This window comes from Vigna unguiculata, chromosome 3 (genome assembly GCF_004118075.2).
Source record: "Vigna unguiculata cultivar IT97K-499-35 chromosome 3, ASM411807v1, whole genome shotgun sequence".
Taxonomy (NCBI): domain Eukaryota; kingdom Viridiplantae; phylum Streptophyta; class Magnoliopsida; order Fabales; family Fabaceae; genus Vigna; species Vigna unguiculata.
This window is the reverse complement of record NC_040281.1, coordinates 11,614,298-11,631,205: the sequence shown is the minus strand read 5'-3', so window position 1 is coordinate 11,631,205 and position 16,908 is coordinate 11,614,298. Positions and strand designations below refer to the sequence as shown.

The 16,908-nt window shown below is 30.4% G+C and overlaps 2 protein-coding genes across 2 annotated transcripts; both read right to left on the bottom strand.

The window, feature by feature from the left end:
• Positions 1–4,819: 4,819 nt before the first annotated feature.
• Positions 4,820–7,037, bottom strand: LOC114179422 (L-type lectin-domain containing receptor kinase IX.1-like). Its single transcript, XM_028065763.1, has one exon. It carries the CDS (start codon positions 7,019–7,021, stop codon positions 4,982–4,984), a length of 2,040 nt encoding a protein of 679 aa, XP_027921564.1. The 5' UTR covers positions 7,022–7,037; the 3' UTR covers positions 4,820–4,981.
• Positions 7,038–13,059: 6,022 nt separating this feature from the next.
• On the bottom strand, positions 13,060–15,012 carry LOC114179134 (L-type lectin-domain containing receptor kinase IX.1-like). The gene has a single exon (XM_028065361.1). It carries the CDS (start codon positions 15,010–15,012, stop codon positions 13,060–13,062), a length of 1,953 nt encoding a protein of 650 aa, XP_027921162.1.
• Positions 15,013–16,908: the final 1,896 nt, after the last annotated feature.

Below are 16,908 nucleotides of genomic sequence, written 5' to 3'. Positions count from 1 at the left end.
ATTTCTTTTATTTAAAACTAAACTACAAGTATAACCTTTTGAAAAGAAATCTGATTCAATATCAAATAAATTTGAATAATTTGTTCAAGTTAACCCACAATCTGTATTTGATTAATCCATTAAATTAAATATAATTTTGAAAATATTAAATTTGAATTGTACTGAATTAATAAAATTGAAACTAAATCCAATCTAATTCATCAGGATGTCGACCCCTATTAATAATGTTGTTTGATTTTAAAGTATATATTATATGGATTATAGGTGAAATGAAAATTGAATCCAATCCAACTCTGATGTTGTTGGAACCTTTGTTTTTAAGTTTATTTAACTTTGTCTTGCTACTTAAATTGTTCTTTCTTAATTTATATTTAAATTTTTTTGTTTCTTTATTATAGTAGTATCTTTTATTAAGATTACGAGTGTAATATATTTTTTTCCAAATTGAAGGATTTACATATATAATATAAAATAAGAGTAATAATATAATATTTTGAAACAAAATGTTTATATAAATTAAAAAAAAAATCAGCATAACTTGCAAAAACTTAATGAGATGTGATTGAAATTTATTTCATTGGTTATAGTTTATTAACATTCTATAGAATGTACAATAAACATTCGCTTAAGTCTATATTTTGATCTTGATAGTTTGATATAAATTTAATTGGAATGCGAACTTAATTGTGATGCTGACTTAGTAAAATTTTAAGAGTCATAGTATAATATAAAATATGAGTCATGTTACAATATGAAATATTATTGTATATGAGTGTTAACAATTCTTTAAGATTATACGCATATAAGATATTTACAAGAGAAACTTATTTTATTTTATTCATATATTTTCTTTCTCTATCTATCTATCTCTCTCTACACACACACACACACACACACATATATATATATATATATATATATATATATATATATATATATATAAATGTAACATCAAATAACTTTACGTGTCAAAAAATTATTGATTCTATAATTTTTATTTTTCAAATGTGAATTTAGACAAAGTACAGATTTAAATGAATGCAAACTTAGGCGAGTATTCCTTGTATTGCAAATTCCGATATAAAATCAGTTTTAATATAATGATCGAAACATTACAAACTTTATCTTCTTTTCCCTTACCTATTTTAATTGTGCAAGGAGCAATTTCTTCTCTTAATTATTGTTTTGGCGTGCATCTCTGAGTGGATTTTGTTCCATTTTATCGGTTGGTATAATAATAATTTGAGACTTATAGTGAATAAAAACTATAAGATTATTCTTAGTGTGTAAATAAAAACAATAAATAACTTATTATATATATATATATATATATATATATATATATATATATATATATATATATATATATATATATATATATATATATATATAGAAATGAATATTTGTTACAATATTGTATGATGTTGTCGAAATGGTTTTTTAATATTGAAAACCTTTGGTAATGTTTACCGGTAAGAATTAGCACAAGTACAGATGATAATGTTAAGAGAAAATATTAATTGGAATTCTCGCTGATTTCTTTTATATTAAATTGATTTTAGTGTTGTGGTAGCTTTAATAATTTTAGATTTAAATACTGATTTAATTTTTTTAATAACGTTCCTTAAATTAAACAAATTCAACAAAATAAATAATTAGTATTTAAATCATTTTCTTTATAATAGATAAATTTGAATTGAGTTTTTGCTTTACCTTATTTAAGTGAATTTTAAAAAATAATTTTAGTTTATTACTTGGATTCTTCTCGTTGTTTTTTTGTTTAATTGTATCCTTGTCTTTGTTAACTTTGCTTTTAATATCATTTTTAATACCATCCAGTCTACCTACCATGATCTTCCTTGAGTACGAACCTTGGCTACCAAGATCTCGAGTTAATGAATTCAAAGTTGAATCCATAAATCATTAATTGACCCGTTAACTCAATATATAATAAATTAAATTTTTGTATCACATATATTGTATATAAATTTGATTGATTACATGTAAATTCAAAAGGCTACAATGAAGAATATGATAAACAATACATCATGAGGTAGATAGATCTTGTGATATATTATAACAATTGTGAATACTTTTTTAGATTAATTCAGATATAGGAAAAATGAGAGATGGTGAAATATATTAACGTGTGTTAACCATTTACTATATATATATATATATATATATATATAAATATATAAAAATTAAACAGTTTGTGTATTTTTTTTTGTCTCTAAAACTTAACTCTAAAAAACATGTTATAAGGTTTGTACCTATCAAAGTAAGCTTTAATGGCCGTTTAATTGCAGTTGTTTATCTCGTTTTTTTTTTAAAACAAAACCAGAGAATTGTTGTGGTAAAGACACCTTATATAAAGTGTAAGAATATAAATGGGTAACAATTTGTTATTATACATTGATTTGTATTGATCAAGTAAGAAACAAACTTAAATGATATAGATATCTGAGTTGAATCTAACCATTGTAGTAAGAGATACTCAAACACTTTCTAAATTGCGGTAAGATATAATGGTTAATTCTAAATTATTTTTTTGTTTTGTTTTTGTAGGTCAATGGTGGAAGAATTATGGACATGCAATCCCAACTTACAAAAACTAGTAACCAAAATTTAAGTTTGACATATAATTCATTGAGATGTGAGCAAAATTAGAGTGTTTTTAAGCAAGTAATAAGACATGACTCATTTCATTGTTATCTTATTTGTAAAGTGTAGAAAGAAATTAATTCACATATTACTTATTCATAATGCAGATTCATTCAAAGAAAAAGACTAGGCTAAATCACAAAAGGTTACGCGATTTGGTTTATATAAAGTATAATCAACATCTTGCTCAAAGATACAATATTAGGGATGAAATATACTGTATTCTATTGAATGGTATCGATGAATGTAATGAGTGGTTAGTGAAAAAAGTTGATGAAGATAACGACAATGAAAAGGGAGGGTAAGGAGTTTGATTTTTATATGATGATCCCACTTATGAAAAGTATTGGAGAACTAATAGTTCATAGAAGGAGACAAGCAACTAATAAAAGAAAGCAATTATCATGTAGTGGTATTCTTATTAGATCTTCCCATGCTTCTAAGAAAGGTCAACGTGCAACTCCAACTCCTACACAAGCAAGGAAGGGTAAATAGAATACTCAAATTAGGGTTCAAAATGAATTGAATGATATCTTTGATTCCAAATTTAAAAGATTATTTAACTTTGAGGTTTCTAAGAAGGAGAAGTGAAGGAGGAATATGCCCATTTGGATGATGACATTAAAGACAATTATGTTGGGATTGAAAAAGAATTTGATTATTAGAAACTTAATACAATTTATTTTATGATTTGTTTTTATTTTATGTTTTGAACTTTAAATTTATGGTATTTTGAAATGATGTTATTATTAATTGAATTTTTAAACATAATATCGTTACTTTTGTATTAAAATCATATGCGGCAGTATTACATAATTTTTAGTGTAATATTTCTACCATAATCCGTTATAGTTTTCATTAGGTTAAAATACTCCGTTGGTCCTCGTTTTTGTAGCAAAATCTCAATTTGGTCCTCGTATTTTTATTAGTCTCAATTAGGTCCTCATTTTTGTAAATTAGTATCAATTAGGTCCTTTCCGTTAGTAGAGAACTAACACCGTTAAGTAGGTGCCACGTGTCAACTTCTCGTTTTTTTGAATTTTTATTTTATTTTTTTTGAATTTTTTTGAATTTTTTTAAATTTTTTAAATTTTTTTTTAAAAAATATTTATGCCACGTGTCACGTTTGTAGTGTGTCACGTGTCAATCTAATATGGTGACACGTGTCAAGTTATTGTATGAATCTAATTTGATCTTTATATTTGTTAATTTGATTTGATTTTAGTCCCAAATTTTTTTAAAATAATTTTAATTTCATGTGCTCCAAATTTAGAACAAATTTAATTTTTTTTATAAATGTAATGATGATACTTTTATTACAAGTGATATTTCTATTACATATTTTTAACAACATTTAATTTATTTAAATTTATATTTTACATTAAAATTTATTTAAATTTTATTTTAAAATTATAAATATATAGATTAATAAATTTATATTCGAAATATTTGTATAATATTCAATATCAACAATATTTTAGAGTTGGCTTAAAAATAACAATTTTATAATTTCAAATGTAAAATTTTAAAACAATTTTATAAAAAATTAAAATAAATATATTTAAAATTTTAATATTAAATATAATTAATATTATTAAAATATTTAATATAAATATAAATTTTAATAAAAATAATCATAACATTATATAAAAGTAAAATTTGGTCTAAATTTGGAGTGTCTGAAATTGAAAATTAAAAAAAAAAATTGGGACTCAAATCAAATCAATTTAACAAATATGAGAACCAAATTGAGATTCATACATTAATTTGACACGTGTTATCATATTAGATTGACACGTGGCACACTACAGAAGTGAGAAGTGACACATGACATAAATATTTTTTTAAAAAAAATTAAAAAAAATTAAAAAAAAAATTAAAAATTCAAAAAAAATAAATAAAAAAATCCAAACAAACGAGGAGCTGACACGTAACACATACTTAACTGTGTTAGTTCTCTACTAACGGAAAGGACCTAATTGATACTAATTTACAAAAATGAGGATCTAATTGAGACTAATAAAAATACGATGAACAAATTGAGATTCTACGACAAAAACGAAGACCAACGGAATATTTTAGCCTTTTCATTATAACTTTACAAAGATTGTTTTGATCATCGATATTTTTCATTATTGGATATCAATAACCCTGTGTAAAACAACACTTCAAGCATCCTTTGTGATACTACGAATTGGCAAAGCGAGTTTTTAACTTGAAATTGTATGAAGAAAACAAATTGACGAGAAAATATTGAAAAGCTAAAGATAGAATGTGACACATGCAGAAAAAAAGGCAATAGAAATAAATATGAAACTTAGTAAGTATGCAAATGTGCAGCTCCGGGAGAACCGAGTTCAAGAGTTGTGGCGGACTGTGAAGAGAGAGGTTGGTTATTTGCAAAAGCAGGAGTGATAGAGTCCATAGAGCTGAATGATGTGTTATTGGCAAAGAATGGCACCCGTGGCGTCAGTGTAGGCACTGCCACTTCAAAACTAAGCACTTGAACTGCTTGCCTCATGGTAGGCCTCAGAAGGTAATCTGTGTGAGTGCACCAAAGCCCAACTTTCACTAAAATCTCCATTTCCTTCTCATCAAAGTGTCCATATAAGCTTGGATCAGAAGCTTTAAGCACATCACCCATGCCATGGAGTTTCCAAACCCAATCCACCAAATATATCTCTTCTTCCTTCATATTAGATTCAATTGCTTTTCTACCACATGCTATCTCCAAAGCCACTACTCCAAAACTGAATACATCAGATTCCCTACTAGCCTTGCCTCTTGTGGTTGCTTCAGGAGGCAAATACCCGATTGTTCCTGCTAAACCAGTTGTTTTAGATTCTGTCCCATGATCCATTAGTCTGGCTAACCCAAAATCTCCAAGCTTTGTGTTAAAATTAGAATCCAACATAACATTGCTGGATTTTATGTCTCTGTGAAGCACACATTCTTCCCACTCTTCATGCAGGTATAACAATGCTGATGCCAACCCTCTCGCAATATTATATCTCACCTTCCATGTCAGCAGGCCTTTTCCCTTGAACAGATAAGAATCCAAGCTTCCATTTTCCATGAACTCATAAATCAGCAGCAGGTCCTCATGCTGATGGCACCACCCAAAGAGTTGAACCAAATTCTTATGCCTCAGTTGACCAAAGATCTTTACTTCAGACATATACTCTTTCACCCCTTGTCTAGATCCTCGAGATACCTTCTTGATAGCAACATAGGTATTCAACTCTCTCATAAATCCCATGTAGACGGCTCCAAAACCTCCCTGTCCTATTTTGTTTTCTGTTGCGAAGTTATTAGTTGCTGTGGCTAGTTCTTCATAGGAAAACCTCTTGGGTAGAGAGACTTTTTCGAAATCATGGTCCATGGCATGGTCAAAAAGTGAGGTATCTTCCATACCTGTAGTCCTCAGCATCCATCTCACAAGAAAAGTTACCCCCACAATAACAATTAAAATAGCTGCACCAAGTCCAAGGCTCAGCCCTATGACCAGCCTTCTTTTGCTTCCACCCTTTTGTGGTTCCGTGTCTAAACTAGAGTTGAAGGACCACGAGCTAAGAGCATATTCGTTGAAATAAATCCCTGTTGCTGCAGAAAACCCAAATTCAACCCATTCAGGTAAGACATCTTTCAGATTGACCACAGAGGATAGGTTCCCTTTAACTACGACGCCATCTTTATACCCACTGAAGGTGACGCTCAATTTGTTTGAACTGGAATCGAAACTAATATCAGCATCATATCCTCTCTCATCCAAGCCGGTGAACCACTGTGCAGTGTCAGAACTGGCGATTAAATTAACATCGATACCCACATGGGGATAATTAGGATCCCATCCATTAACATAGGTATCAAATTCCACTGCTACAAAAGGAAAGTCCTTTGGGTAGTTTAGAGTACTCAGTTGATCACGGCTGGCAAGACCAAAACCAGCTCCATCTCTTTGGGACTCTGGAAGGTTTGGGTGTGCCAGAAAGAAGGCGATGCCATCTGCTAGGGTTTGATTTGCGGCGTTGATTCTAAAGGAGAAACGGGTAGTGAAATCCGTGACTTTCCCTGAGTTTTTGTCCCAAAGATTCAATAGTTTGTGATATATGACTCTACCATAACTGAATGTTTCATTGTTGGTGAGTTTGAGCACTCCTTCTTGAGGTTTAACATCTCCCGAAGTATTGAAGAAGTCTCCATGGTCACCAAGTTGCTGATAGTTGAACTCTAATGAAGCTGCATGGTGTATTACAAAAAGCAAGAGTGTTAATGTTACATGAAAAGAAACACGTACATAAATGTTCTTGCAGTACTGAGATGCTGCCATGGCTGGAGAATTCATTCTGGCCTCCATGGAAATGGTATGGTCAAATATGCTTGTCTTGTTTCTTCTTTAGCAGTCTTGTTCTCTGATTTATGCTTAGTTTAATCACCACGTTTTAAGTTTGAATAGTTTCCTTGTTTTTAGTCTTCTTTGAAACTACGGGTATATTTCCTAAATGAATATTTCAGGAGATAATACCGACAAAATTTTGCATGAGTATTACATTTAGTTGCATATTCAGAATTCACATTCAACACTGTGTTTACTGTAACAATGTCATGTCAGTTGATTCACGATTGAAATTGTTTACGAGTATATTCATATTATAAATAAACATAGACTCTAGTATTTAAGTCCAGATAAATTTATTATTATTTTTAACACAAAAAAGTAATCTCGTTCTGTCTGTTTACGCAATTATGATTTGATCTTACACGGTGATGCATAAACAAAAATGATGATTAAGTCTTTATCAAATCTTTCTCTTTCCTTTTCAAATCATAATAAATTATTTTAAAAAAGAATATTGATCCAATTAAGGGGTAACATGTAGACATTGTTAAGACTTTCTCAGAAAAGTTTTGTCGAAAAATCTTTTTATTATAATGGTCTCTGTCTGGTGTTCTTTGACATTGAATGAATGAAAGGTGTGGTGGTGAGGCCAACTTGGTTTGATTCTTGAATGTTTTGTAACAGAAGACTTGAATAGAAAGTCAGACGCTTGATAGGCAATTTTATCTTATTTTTGTTTGGGTCATGTGCCCAATAACACTGATTTAAACGATGAACGAAGACAATTCTCAACTTGAATAGCATACAAAATAAAAATAGTAAACCAAATTAACCACATCTTCTCGACGCTAATATTGCAGGATTAGAAAGTAAATTCAATAGACCGTAAAAGGAAGAAATAAATAAATAGTAAAAGCTGAGATCGTTTAAATTAAAAAAATATTAAAAAGATCAAAGTCATTTGATTGTTATGATAATTTTTTTTAAAAAAGAAGTATATATATATATATATATATATATATATATATATAAATTGACTAAATTATTTTTATATAAATTAATTTTAATTAAATATTAAATTATGATTTTTTTATGTTTATTTTTGCGATTTTATGGTATTATTATTACTATTATTTTAATTTAATTATTATTTTTATTATTTATGTAATTTTCTGTTAATTAATAATATTTGTTATTAATACTATATTTTTAATTGTATTATTATTTTAATTGTTATTCATAAATTTAATATTCTTATCATTTTAAAATTCTATTACTATTACGATGTTATAAATATATTATTTTTGTTAGTTATACTTTTATTATAATTATTTATAATTTTATTTTTTCTTATTTTATTATATAGTTAATTTGTTACGTTATATATAAAACATATTACTGGCAAAACAGGTCAGTCTGGTCCATTTTAGTCTAACCAGATATGGGGGCTTCTCCCTGCACCCCCAAAGATTCTTCAGTACCTCCAAAAATGACATAATTGACCCTAATTAATTTTTTACCTGTCTCGGTGATTGAGATAATTAAACTAAATTTACTTCGGCTGATTGGTATTTACGGCGTGCTGCACCTCCAATTCATGTATTTCTCATTCCTCCGTTCTCTTTCTTCTTCCTCTGTTCTTTCTTCTCCTTCCTCCGGTCTCATTATTATTCTCAGAGCAGTGGTCCCAACTTTCTCTCTTTCATTTTCATTTGAAAGTTCTTTTGCAGTGTAGTGGTCCCTGGTTTCATTCTGTGTAAACTGGGTCCTGCTTCAGGTGCTCCAAACTCTCCAAGGTCATCCACACGTGGTTCAAATTTTTTAAAGCTTTCCTCGTTCTTTGCACGTTCCAGATTAGTATTCGTTTTTTATTAATGGTCTTTTGGAATCTTTCTCTGTTGTATGGAGTTATATTTCATTTTGTGATGATGACTGATGTTCAATACAATGCGAAACAGATTTAGTCATTTTCTGGGTTTTTCACTGAAACGGATGTTGAAATCCGTTTTAGAGAAGTATGAAACGGATTTCAAAATCCGTTTCATTAAATTTTTTAATGAAACAGATTTTGAGATCCGTTTCATACTTCTCTAAAACAGATTTCAGCATCCGTTTCTGTTTTATATGGCTTTTTTTACCAAACGGATGTCCAAATCCGTTTCAGAGAAGTGTGAAACGGATTTCGACATCCGTTTCACTAAATATTTTTGAAAATTTAATGAAACGAATTTTAAGATTCGTTTCACACTTCTCTGAAGCGGATTTCAACATCCGTTTCAGTGAAAACACACACTCATTAAAAACAAAAAAACAACAAAACGGAAATTGAAATCCGTTTTTGGTTTTTGTGAAACGGATTTGCAAAATCCGTTTAAAGAAAAAACTAAAAAAATAAAGAAGCTAAAACGGATCTTGAGATCCGTTTCTCAATTTTGTGAAACTGAGGTTGAGCCATAGGTGCAATTCCTTCACCGCCACTTATCACTCTTAGTGGTGTTAGCTTCTGCCCCTCCTTTCTTCACGTCGTGGCAACGCTGCTCGCCTCCCCCTCCTTTCTTCACGTCGCGGTTACCCGGAGCAGCACCAACCACTTCTCGCCGTCAAAGTGGAGCTCGACGAGTATAGTGCTTTTGTGCTATTCTCAAATGGCTATTCCCTCATTTTTTCTGACAGTTTTGGCTCTTTCACTTTCAGTTATTCTAGCAGCTGCTACCAGTACATTCCAAGATTTCTGTGTGGCAGACCCACAAGAGAAAGGTATATATAGCAGATACAAAAGTTATTTTTTTATGATTATTTTCTTTTATGATAGTTACATGTAATAATATTACTTTAAAGTTTATGTTCACCATGGTTTTTGATGAATATTATGGCAGTGTTGGTGAACGGGTTGGCATGCAAAGATCCAAAACTCGTTGAGGCCAATGACATCTTCAGCGGTCTTCACATAGCATGAAACACCACGAACCCTGTTGGGTCTAAAGTGACACCAGTTTTTACTTCTCTGTCAATTTTACTATGACTCTCTGTATTTAAGTTGCACTTGTTTGAGATGTACAGAACAAAAGTATGCATATTTTTCATGTAAAAGTGATATCATAATTTTTCTGGTATTATCTGCAGAGAGGCTATGAGCATTCTCTTCAACGGAAATAGTTGAAAAATTTCAGCTAAATGGGTCAAGAACTATTATCCTTGTTTCAGCTGGAAACAAAGGGATTGCTATGGCTTATTGGCATCATCAGCAGAAGCACCAAGTTAAACAAATCAAGGTGATAAGGGTAGTTAAAATGGCATAAGGAAAAGCCATATCAAGAAAGAAGTGAAATTTATTCTCAATGTTGTTCTCTAGTTTCATATTTTCTCATGAAACACCAAATAGCTCTCCAATTTTCTCGCAAGATCCATCACAATTAAGATATGGAAGAAGAAAAAGTTCTGACATGTTACCCGAACAAAAGAAAAGAACGTTTGATCACACTACAAAAAGACACTGAGCTAGTGAATGAGCCATAATAACATGCTAAATTATTCGGTTTTGTTTGTCTTAAAATGATTCCTTTGTTCTAAGACTTTGCCTGCGTGCCTAGGATACTCACCAATCCCACTGTCACTCACACACAGAACCATAATCATAGTTTTTTTTTCTTCTTTTTAGCTTGAAGGGTTAACTTTTCTCTTTGGGTCTTATCCCTCTTTTGGGACCTCAAAAGTCAATATTTTAGTGGTCCTTTCTTCCAATCCTAAAGCATGCATTTGATCAGGGTAGGTGCAGGAGGTGGACTGCTGGAAAGTATAAAGAAAAAAAATTTACGGTTTAATATTTACTTTTTACTGTAAGGATAAAATTGGAATTAAAAAGAATTTTGGGGGTACAGGATAAATTATTGGAGGTGGAGGGAGAAGCCCCCACCAGATATTGACCCATAGAAAACCAGTATGACTGGCTTGCCAATTAGAAACCGGTTGGAACTCATAATCTAACCTGTAAGAAGGTTAATCCGCTAGTTTTGATTTTAGTTTTTTTACTTCACGGTCGAGTTTTAAGGAAGGTTGGCCTGGCTTAGCCGGTTGGCTGGCCATCGGTTTAACGTGATGGGTTGGATCAGTTTCGCTGGCTGAAAATTCTATCATAGCCTGACTTTTTTGGACAGCCGATGAATTGACCCATTGAACCTAGCCTATTTTGCCACCACTTTATTTTTATTGAAAATATTTTTTTTATGTAAGTTGAAAAATAAATCTACAAATTTATGATTTTTTACGCTGATAAATTATGTGTATTCGTATCGAAGACGTGATTGACACGAATATATCTAGTTCGTTAAATTTGTCTTTGACTTTGGATCTATGCTTCACCAATTCAAGTTCGCTGATATTAATTGTTTCATACATGACATGCACTTTATTTTAGGTTAAAATCTTATTTTAGTCTTCTAATTTTTATGAAAAATTGAATTATATCTCTCATCTTTATTTGATTCAATTTAATTCTCTAAATTTTTTAAAATTAAGTTCTTTTCGTATTAACATTAAATTTTTTTATAATTCATGCATCACATCACTCTATTTATAAAATAAAATAAATTATAATATTCAGACTTTTTAAATAAAGTAATTTGATATATTAATTTTAATGAAGATATACGAGCAATCTCACATAAAAAGAAATCAAATTAAATCATTTTATAAAATGAAGATATTTTAGTATTATGTATATTATTGTTTCGTGTGAGTTGCTATTTAATTTATAAATATTAAGTATTTTATTAATATTACGTGTCAGCCGAAATTTAATATAGTAATTTATAACTTATTTTATTAAAACGTTTAAAAGTATAGTTTATCATTTTTAATTCATATAATGTATTTAATATATTTTATTTAGATAATATTTATTAATAGTTTTTCGGTTGTGGTATGATTTAAAAAAATTATAATAACATCGTATATTTTTTAATATAAAATGAATTGTCATATAAAATTTGTTAAGATAAAATGAATTCTCGTATATGATACTCGTATGATATTTATGCATTACTTTCCTATGAATAAGCTTGATTTGTGGGAAGGTAATGGTATAAACAAATAGATATTAACACAAAAATGTATTAAAGGTATAAACAACTTAAATATTAGCATGAAACTTGACATTTCAAGCAAAATTTAACATAACTGCGTTAAAAAAATTATATCTATTTATTTTTTAAATTTGACGACAAAGATGGATTTATGATAAAAAGAAATTTCAATTTTATATTAAATCATAAATTAAAAACATACTTATACTATAAGAAAATATCTCATAAGTAACCAATTTTAGTGACAAAAAGTTGTTAGTTTGACTAATTTAGATACCAATTTAAAAAGTAAAAAAATTATTAGCTACTAAAATAGTCATTATTATGAATAAAAAATTATAATTGGTCACTAAATTGATTTTTAAAATTAGCTACCATGATTTTAGCTACTAAAGAAAATTGATTACCATCACTAAAGATTAGCTATCTAGATTTTGCCTACCAAAATGACTTAGTTACTAAATTGGTCTCTAATTAATTACTGACTAATTTTATTTATTTATTTATAATAATAACTATTTTAATTACGAATAATTTTTAATTTTATAAATTTGTATCTAAATAGTTAACGACTTTCGGTTACAAACAATTATTCATCAGATATATATATATATATATATATATATATATATATATATATATATATATATATATATATATATATATATATATATATATATATATTATATATATATATATATATATATATATATATATATATATATATATATATATATATATATATATATATATATATATATATATATATATATATATATATATATATATAAATACATTTTAAGCGAAATCATAAATGAGTTTAAATAAGTTGTATAATTGTATAACGTAAATTGAATTATTAGAATGTTACATAATGCCATTTACAAATGAATTAAAATCTGCCAGGTCAAAACGGGATAAGAAAAAACATGAGGACTATGTTCGGTTCATCTCTAAGTACCTAACTAGTAGCCTTTAAGGAAGATCATAATGTGAAAAACAACTCATCTGTTGTTGTTGGTGATGAAGGACAGGAAAAGGAGCTTCAAAGTTAAGCACCTTAATCACTTGCCTTATAGAGGGCCTTCTCCTGCTATCTGAATTTGCACACCAAAGACCAACAACAACCAAGCATTCCATTTGCTGCACATCAAATTCACCATTCAGCTTTGGATCTGCTGCTGCAAGGACATTTCTAAGTCCATATAGCTTCCACACCCACTCAACTAGTGACACTTGACCCTCTTTCTCTTCTTGCTCAATGGCTTTTCTTCCACTTGCTACCTCCAACAAAACAACCCCAAAACTGAACATGTCAGATTCCTTTCTAGCCTTGCCTGAGATAACATATTCAGGGTCAAGGTAACCCGTTGTTCCAGCCATAACTGTTGTCTTTGACACTTTCTTACGATCCACCAGCCTTGCCAGGCCAAAATTCCCAAGCTTAGCATTGAAATTGCAGTCCAACAATATGTTGCTTGATTTGATGTCCCTATGAAGCACACATTTTCCCCACTCTTCTTGTAGGTAATACAATGCTGAGGCCAAGCCAAGAGCTATGTTGTACCTCACATGCCACGACAAGATACTCTCTCCACCAAAAAGATGAGAATACAAGCTGCCGTTTGGCATGTAATCATATATCAGAAAGAGATCATTCTTCTTGTGGCACCAACCCACGAGTTTCATCAAATTCCTGTGCCTCAATTGGCTAATGATCCTTGCTTCCGCTGCATATTCCTCCACACCATGTGATGAACCTGCTGATATCCTCTGGATTGCACCGTAAGACTTTATGTCTTTGAAATAACCTTTGTAAACACAATGCCTCAGCTTGTGTCTCTCTTTAAAGTTGTTTGTCGCAGATACCAATACCTCGTATCTGATCTCCTTTGGTCCAGTACTCATTTTGAACTCATAATCCATTTTCAAATCAGAAGAGGTTTCTGAAGTGACTTCTTCCTTTTGTCTCTTGCCCCTCTTCCACAGTACAACGAGGAGCAACACAAAGAAACTCACAGCCCCACCTAAACCAACTCCTATTCCCTCCAACAACATTCTCCTGTCCAACTTGTCTTTCTTATCATTATTACTTGTTTTTTTACTAAATGACCATCCCAGCAAGGTGTGGTGATCAAATCCATCTCCTGTTGCAGCTGATATACCTACAACAACCCTCTCTTCCAAGTAGTTTCTCAAATCAATTGGGTAAAGAAGGTGCTGTGATACTCGATTTCCATTGGGCTTGAATCCAGTGAAAGAAATGTTCAGATAATGATCCTTGGAGTTGTACTTAATGGTACACTTATAAGGGCCTTTTGAAGTAGTATCTGTTCTCCAATACTCAACTACGTCAGATCGCATAGAGTTTACATTCACACCCACATGTGTGCCCTGAGGGTCCCAATCGTTTGAGAAAGTGTCAAACTCCACTGCCACATATTGATAATCGTTTGAGAGAGGAACTGTGCCATTCACCACACCAATGCCAAGGCCTCCACGCTTTATTTCATCCGTTGCCTTCACATTTGGGAGGTTAGGGCTTGCTATAAAGAAAGCAAAACCGTCTCCACGAGAACTCTTTTTTGGGATGATCATAAAGGAAAAGTGGGTAACGAAGCTTTCTTCTTCTTTCGAGGTCTTGTCCCATAGTTTAACAAGGTGGGGAATTGTGACTCGCCCAACACTCCCAGTTCCACCATGGTTTGGGTCCACTGCGAGGTTGATGCCAGAATTTGAGACAGAAACATTTCCTTCCAGGTTTAGCTGTTCTACGTCCGCACCGTTTCTGAAGTTGTAATGAAAAGAAAATGGTTGTGAAAGAGCCTTTTCAAGAGGGATTATCAAGAGGAACACCAAGGTTCCTCTTGCATAACAAAACCCCAGAGTGATTGCATTAAGATCAAAACGCCAATCACAACCTGCCATTATTCTGAACTTCGAAGACTATCAGCTGAGTATTTATCTTTTGTTATTTTTAATTTTCCCTTTATCTCACGATTTCTTCTCCTCGTACTTTGTTTTATGTAATTACGTTATAGTTTTGTAGCTGCAATTAAATTTAAGAAGGAAAACTAAGTTTTTTGCCTGCTGTTTCCTGAATATTTCCGTTAACAACGAAGTTACTTTCGTCTCTCACTATTATTTGTTTAGTATACGAATAAGGTTTACTTTGTCTTTATCCAAGTAGTGACGAATGTTCCCACGTACACAACTCACCAATCGATAAAAAAGATGAGCAGACATGTCTAGCTGGTTAAAATGCCCAAATTCGGATGAACCATGACTGTCTCCCACCCGGGATGTAGGATGATAGAGATTTTTTTCTCTTATTTTATGTAAGATACAATTGAAAACATGCTAGGTTGATTTCCATTTTGTAGGTCTACTTGTTTAACTTTGTATATAAAATGCTTTTGAGTTAGATTATAGAATTTATGGAAACTATACTAAAAAAAACTTCTTAAAATTGTTTGGATAAAAAGTTATGTGTGTTGCTTAAAGTAATAAAGATGCTATAATATTACAATTATAAAAAAACACAACATACTGTGTGCACGAACCTCTCACGAATATTGTAATGAAAAAATAAGAAAATGCGGTGGAAATTGGAAAGGTTAAGAAAAAAAGTAAGTTTACAAAGAACATTTTCCTATTTGGATCTTTTACGTGTTATGATCAAATAACAAACAAACTTTGCTGTGCTTGTTCACTCTCAACAAAGCTCTGACACCATTGTGTACAACCTTTACCTTCAACGTGAATAGCTGGTACAAAACTATACCTTTTTAATCTCAAGTAATATTAGCTCCTGTTGTTGTTTATGCTCTTGGAAGAATAATCATAGAAAGCGGTGAATACGACGATGGGGTTGGAGAGGCCAAAGTTAGTCACCTGTTAAGATATTAGAGGTGTTAAATGAGTCAAACTCGGTTCAATTTCTGGTGACTAGATATTTTATAATCCGGTTCAATTAATTATATGTCAGTGGATTAAGTGAGTTGACTCATTAACTAATATAAAAATAAAAAATATTTTTTATTCAAATTTATAAGATAGAAACAATTTTGTCCTTTTTTCATATTGAAACTTGCATAATTCCAAAAATATCAAAAAATAGATAAATATAATGAAATCAGATTTTTTTTTTCTAGGTCAAAGATGAAAAATAAATAGGTTGCGGGTTAAGTTAGCCTAATCCCTACTCAAACCCGTATAACCTGTAGGTTAAGTAAGTCCAATCTGTTTTTGGCACCATAATTGGAAAAAAATTTAACTTATCAACCCGACTTGGCTCGAACCCATGGTGAGTCGGGTTGGCTCACATATTCTAATCTGTTTTTGACATGTCTAGTAAATATAAAAGTGAAATAAAAAAACTTTAAAAAAAATTAAGCTCAAAGTATAATATGAAAAGATCTTGGTTCGGTGAGAGATATTTGGGATGGACATTAAGGGTGTGTTCTTTTGTGTAAATGGATTTGAGGAAGAGTGTGAAGATGGATTTGTGTGGATTTAAATGAATGGATATATATGGTTTTTTGAGTGGATTTAGAGGATAAAATGAGTGGATTTGGAGATAAGTTTTATGAAAATTAGTGAGAGATTTGATTGATGTGATAGATAAAATAAATTGTAAAAATAGATAGAATTATAAAGTTACCAAAATACCCTTGATGAAAAAAAGAGAATGGTTTTGTAATTTGATGTTATAAAAATGATTACAAATAATTAATATGAATTAAAACAAATATTAAAATTATATGAATTTTTAATATAAAAAAGTTTAAATTTGTATGAATGTAAAAAAATTTATACAATTAA

Coding starts and splice junctions, on each gene's coding strand:
- LOC114179422 (XM_028065763.1), bottom strand. CDS start 7,021: ATGGAGGCCAGAATGAATTCTCCAGCCATGGCAGCATCTCAGTACTGC.
- LOC114179134 (XM_028065361.1), bottom strand. CDS start 15,012: ATGGCAGGTTGTGATTGGCGTTTTGATCTTAATGCAATCACTCTGGGG.